Consider the following 6,392-nt stretch of genomic DNA (forward strand, 5'->3'; position numbering starts at 1 on the left):
TAACCCAGGCATTTGAAAATAGTATTTGACATAAGTATTTGAAAATACTTCCAAATACAATTTGGAAGACTATTTGGTTTTTACAAATAACCATTCAAATTCTCAAATAAAGGTACTTGTTTTGGGCTGCGTATTTGAAAATACTGAAATAAACAGAAAAAGTATTTCAAAATCATAAATACTCAAAGACATGTATTTGAGCCCAGGTCTAAAACAAACAGATAAGTAACAAGAACTTACAAATTATTCTTGATAATAATAAGTGCAAATAATACAATTGATATGGCAATACAAACAAGTATATATATATATTATGATAATGGCATACAAGTCATAGTCCATGACGGATATGTGCAGGCTGACTTGGTCCATGTTCTCAGGGGGGATGTCGAAGATGATAGCTTCGTTATAGGTGGGGTTTAAAGTGTTCCTCTTGATGGTGGTTTTCTTCTTTTTCAAGCGCCGTCCGTCACTCTCCAGGGAGACTTTGACATATGGGTCTGCCAATAAACAAGAAATTATGATTTGATTTCTTTAAAACTAAAAGTGCTTCGCCAGTTAAAGGATCAAGTTTACCTGACTCTAGCTACATTATGTGATATGTAAATTAGCTAAGTATGGCTCTTGTGTTACCAAACTAGATATATGATACCAAATCAGATTACATTTTTGTCTTGTAATTTAGCATAGGCCTATACTCTTTTACCAGAGAGATGGCCAAATCAATGTGTAGAACAAGAGTGAACAACCGTGTTTAAGGTAAAACAAGCACAAAACCTTTTAAAGTGAACCCACTGACTCAACTATACCTGAGTATCCTGTGATGTCCATGGCCTTGAGGTTCCTGCACTTGATGATGGTCATGGTGAGTCGGCCTGCGGTTGGCAGGTAACAGAGAGAGAACATGATCTCCCCCAGGTCTACACTCTCCTGTGTTCAGGGCCACAGACAAAACACATCAGAACAGAAGGTAACAGTTATCACACATGACAATGCCACTAATATTGTTAAAAGTATAGTTGAATGAATTTACATGTTAATATATTTGTTTCATTACTTTGAAAGCAGTCTATGGACAAAGTCTGATGTAAAAAGGGCTTTATCAAAAACTTTTGATTGGATAATTGATTGACTTACAGAGGTGGCGTACTGAATGTCCTTCCAGATGGCCGTCTCGCGAGAGAGGTCCGACGCCTCAAACAGGTTCTCTAGGATGACCTCGCCGATCATGTCGTGGCTGGAGAAGCGGTCAAAGTCAAAGATGCTCAGGTGCAGCTTCCTGCTGCCCAGCTCCTCGTAGGGCACTGTGAACTGGAAGGACTCGTCAAACATCGGGTTGAGAGTCTTGCGATGGACGCGAGTCTGAAACTTGTGCTTGCGGTCAGGCAGGAGGTAGATTTTGACGTAGGGGTCGGAGCTGCCGCATAAGTCCTTGGCAGGCAGGTCGAAGGCCTTGAGGATGTTGACGAAGAGCGCCTCGGACTCATAGTCGTACTTGAGGGAGAAGTTGATCTTGCCACAGATCTTAGAGGACTCGTCGGCCTCCAGGGGGCTCTGTTTGTAGAGCTCTGGCTGGATGCGACCCAAACTGGCCAGGCTGGTGGATTGGTCCTCTGCATAGGGGAAGTCGCTGCCTCGGTCAAGGCTGGTGACATGTTGAATTTGTCGGGGGAGGTGCTTCTTAAAGGAGCTGTGCCTGGAGACATGGAGACATTTTTGCCAGTTGAATCATTGCCATGGACAATTTACACACTCAAGCAGTGAAATAATGTTAGTACCATATGGCATGCCTGGGAAATCTGTGCACTCGCATCCCTTCAGAGGAATGTTGTCAGATTCCAATTTAGAGTAAATGTAAACACTTTTTCTTTCTGATATTAGATGATTTCGATTTTTCTTCATTTAGCGCAATAGGAGCGAGACGGCAGTAGGGGCATTCAACTGACAACCTCATTACTTTTTTATCTATCTCATCTTAAAGGTCACAAAGGGAGATATTACAGGGGTGGATATGATGCCTAATGAATCATATCTCTGTACCACTATGATACACTATAAATAGCCACTTCCTGACAACATCACATACTATTACCTCAATACTAATACATGGCCTGGGCATAAACTGGAGCTCAGAGGAGCCCTGTCTAACCTATTTAAGTAGGATGCCCATAGACACGGATATTAGGTCAGTTTTGTGTTACTCCACCCAAATGGTTAGGATTTGGGAAGGATACACTAATAAGCTAATACTAGGGATGCCTCCTAAATGGCACCCTATTACCTATACAGTATATTGTACTAGTTTTGAAAAGGGCCCAGGTCAAAAGTAATGTACTATGTAAGGAATAGGGTGCAGTTTGGAACACAGCCTAGGTCTGTGTCTAAGGGCAACTTCCTCCCGGAGCCTGACCTATTGGAGGAGGCAGGCTCGGTGGTCTGCCTGGCCATGCGCGTGCGGCGTAGGAAGTGGTCTTTCATGGACAGCTGCACCTCGGCAGGGATGTTAGGTGACGTGTGGCTGATCTTCACCGCCGCCTCCAGGAAACTCGCCGAATCCGAAGGATTCAGCTTGTCAGACGCCATGGCGTGCACATGCGTGTGTGTGCGTACGAATGTAGGCCTGTGGGCATGTGCTGAGAAGGCTCTGTCGTAGGGTCTGTCAGAGGCAGAGGAGGGGGGGCCGGCGGCGGGGGCAAGGGCGGTGGCACTGGAGGAGAGGTCCTTGGTGCGCCAGGGCAGCCAGCACAGCTTCCAGGAGGCAAAGACGATGACGCCCAGCAGGGCCAGGCCACAGGCCACAAACAACAGGAGCAGGAAGCTGAAGGAGATATCTGGAGGAGGCAATGGAGAGATGGAAGAAGGGATGGAGGTGGAAGAGAAGAAAGAAAAGGGGGGGGATAGGTCAAATGAGCTATTTGTTTTGCCAAGTCTGTGCTCACCTAAAGGGCAGGGTCCTAAAATGGTGCTAATTCAGGTGTCATGCTCTGGCACGATTCAGCTTGAACCCTGAATAATACAAGTCTGTAATGAGTTACATGTCTTTGACTACAAATAATCCATGCAGGAATTTAAAGTAATGAGAAATAAGCCTTCATCTATCTCTCTCTCTCTATGTCTCTCTCTATGTCTCTCTCTATCTCTCTCTCTCTCTATGTCTCTCTCTATGTCTCTCTCTATCTCTCTCTCTCTTCTCTCTATGGTCTCTCTCTATCTCTCTCTATGCTCTCTCTCTATGTCTCTTCTCTATGTCTCTCTCTATCTCTCTCTCTCTCTATGTCTCTCTCTATTCTCGCTCTATGTCTCTCTCTATCTCTCTCTCTCTATGTCTCTCTCTTATTGTCTCTCTCTCTATCTCTCTCTCTCTCTCTATGTCTCTCCTCTATCTCTGTCTCTCTCTATGTCTCTCTCTATCTCTCTTCTCTATGTCTCTCTCTCTATCTTCTCTCTCTATGTCTCTCTCAATTCAATTCAATTCAATTCAATGGGCTTTATTGGCATGGGAAACATGTGTTAACATTGCCAAAGCAAATGAGGTAGACAATACACAAAAGTGAAACAACAAAACGAATTAACAGTAAACATTACACATACAGAAGTTTCAAAACAATAAAGACATTACGAGTGTCATATTAAATATATACAGTGTTGTAACAATGTACAAAATGGTTAAAGCACACAAGAAAAAATAAGTAAGCATAAATATGGGTTGTATTTACAATGGTGTTTGTTTTTCACTGGTTGCCCTTTCTTGTGGCAACAGGTCACAAATCTTGCTGCTGTGATGGCACACTGTGGAATTTCACCCAGTAGATATGGAGTTTATCAAAATTGGATTTGTTTCGAATTCTTTGTGGATCTGTGTGATCGAGGGAAATATGTGTCTCTAATATGGTCATACATTGGGCAGGAGGTTAGGAAGTGCAGCTCGGTTTCCACCTCATTTTGTGGGCAGTGTGCACATAGCCTGTCTTCTCTTGAGAGCCATGTCTGCTACGGCGGCCTTTTCAATAGCAAGGCTATGCTCACTGAGTCTGTACATAGTCAAAGCTTTCCTTAAGTTTGGGTCAGTCACAGTGGTCAGGTATTCTGCCACTGTGTACTCTCTGTTTAGGGCCAATAGCATCTAGTTTGCTCTGTTTTTTTTGTAATTCTTTCCAAAGTGTCAGAGTAATGTATTTTTTTGTTTTCTCATGATTTGTTGTGGCGAATGTGCTGTTGTCTGGGGCTTTGTGGGGTGTTGTTTGTGTTTGTGAACAGAGCCTAGGACCAGCTTGCTTAGGGGACTCTTCTCCAGGTTTCATTCCTCTGGTTAGGTGATGGCTTTGTTATGGAAGGTTTGGGAATCGCTTCTTTAGGTGGTTGTAGAATTAACGGCTCTTTTCTGGATTTTGATAATTAGTGGGTATCGGCCTATTCTGCTCTGCATGCATTATTTGGTGTTCTGCGTTGTACACGGAGGATATTTTTTGCAGAATCTGCATGCAGAGTTTCATTTGGTGTTGCCCCATTTTGTGAAATCTTGGTTGGTGAGCGACCCCGACTCACAAACCATAAAGGGCAATGGGCTCTATGCAACTGATTCAAGTATTTTATGCCAGATCCTAATTGGTATGTTGAATTATGTTCCTTTTGATGGATAGAATGCCCTTCTTGCTTGTCTCTCAGATGTTCACAGCTTTGTGGAAGTTCCGGGTGTGCTGATGTTTAGGCCGAGGTATGTATAGTTTTTTGTGTGCTCTAGGCAACGGTGTCTAGATGGAATTTGTGGTCCTGGTGACTGGACTTTTTTGGAACACCATATATTTTGGTCTACTGAGATTTACTGTCAGGGCCAGGTCTGACAGAATCTGTGCAGAAGACTAGGTGCTGCTGTAGGCGCCTTGGTTGGTGACAGAAGCACCAATCATCAGCAAACAGTAGACATTTGGACTTCGGATTCTAGTAGGGTGAACGCGGTGCTGCAGACTGTTCTAGTGCCCGCAGCCAATTCGTTGATATATATGTGAAGAGGGTGGGGCTTAGCTGCATCCTGTCTCACCCACGACCTGTGTGAAAAATGTGTGTGTTTTTTTGCCATTTTAACCGCCACACTTGTTGTTTGTGTACAGGATTTATAATGTCGTATGTTTTTACCCCCACACCACTTTCCATCAATTTGTATAGCAGACCCTCATGCCAAATTGAGTCGAGGCTTTTTTGAAATCAACAAGCATGAGAAGACTTTCCTTTTGTTTTGGTTTTGTTTGGTTGTCAATTAGGGTGTGTAGGGTGAATAATGGTCTGTTGTACGGTAATTTGGTAAAAAGCAATTTGACATTGCTCAGTACATTGTGTTCATGAGGAGAATGTACGAGTCTGCTGCTCTACTCTCTCTCTCTCTATCTCTCTCTCTCTATGTCTTCTCTCTATGTCTCTCTCTATGTCTCTCTCTATCTCTCTCTCTATGTCTCTCTCTAGTCTCTCGGTCTCTCTCTATGCTCTCTCTCATGTCTCTCTCTATGTCTCTCTCTATGTCTCTCTCTAGTCTCTCTCTATGTCTCTCTCTCTCTCTATCTCTCTCTTATGGTCTTCTCGTATGTCGCTTCTCTAGTCTCTCTCATGTCTCTCTCTATTCTCTCTCTCTATGTCTCTCTCTCTATCTCTCTCTCTATGTCTCTCTTCTCTATCTCTCTCTCCTCTATGCTCTCTCTCTATCGTCTCTCTCTATGTCTCTCTCTATGTCTCTCTCTATGTTCTCTCTATGCTCTCTCTATCTCTCGTCTCTTATTCTCTCTCTATTGCTCTCTCTATGTCTCTCTCTATGTCTCTCTCTATGTCTCTCTCTATGTCTCTCTCTATGTTCTCTCTCTCTCTATCTCTCTCTCATGGTTCTCTCTACCTATGTCTCTCTCTATGTTCTCTCTCTATGTTCTCTCTCTATGCTCTGCTCTCTCTATGTCTATGTCTCTCTATGCTTCTCTCTCTAGTCTTCTCTCTCTATGTCTCTCTCTATGTCGTTCCTCTCTCTCTATGTTTCTCTTCTCTATCTCTCTCTCTATGTTCTCTCTCTCTATGCTCTCTCTCTACTTCCTTTCGTCTCTCTATGCTCCTCCTCTATTGTCTCTCTCTAATCTCTCTCTCTATCTCTCTCTCTATGTCTCTCTCTATTGCTCTCTACTATTCGTCTTCTATCTCTCTCTATGTCTGCTCTCTATGTCTCTTCTTCTATCTCTCTCTCTCCTCTTATGTCTCTCTTCTATGTCTCTCTCTATTCTCTCTTCTCTCTCTATGTCTCTCTATCTTATCCTTCTCTCTATGTCTCTCTCTAGTCTCTCTCTATGTCTCTCTCTAGTTCTCTCTCTATTCTCTCGTCTCTCTCTATGTCTCTCTCTAATCGCTCTAAACTCTCTCCT

The 6,392-nt window shown here is 43.3% G+C and overlaps 1 protein-coding gene across 1 annotated transcript in view; it reads right to left on the bottom strand.

The window, feature by feature from the left end:
* LOC111970689 (synaptotagmin-6-like) overlaps window positions 1-6,392 on the bottom strand; it is a 68,657-nt gene that overhangs the window by 11,293 nt on the left and 50,972 nt on the right. Inside the window, exons 2-5 of the mRNA XM_023997471.2 lie at window positions 2,411-2,831; window positions 1,138-1,696; window positions 810-930; window positions 329-500 (exon numbers count right to left, since the gene is read on the bottom strand). Coding sequence (XP_023853239.1) covers window positions 329-500; window positions 810-930; window positions 1,138-1,696; window positions 2,411-2,831 — 1,273 coding nt within the window. The remainder of the gene's footprint in view (window positions 1-328; window positions 501-809; window positions 931-1,137; window positions 1,697-2,410; window positions 2,832-6,392) is intronic.

The sequence above is a fragment of the Salvelinus sp. IW2-2015 genome, linkage group LG11 (assembly GCF_002910315.2).
Source record: "Salvelinus sp. IW2-2015 linkage group LG11, ASM291031v2, whole genome shotgun sequence".
In the NCBI taxonomy this organism is placed as follows: Eukaryota; Metazoa; Chordata; class Actinopteri; order Salmoniformes; family Salmonidae; genus Salvelinus; species Salvelinus sp. IW2-2015.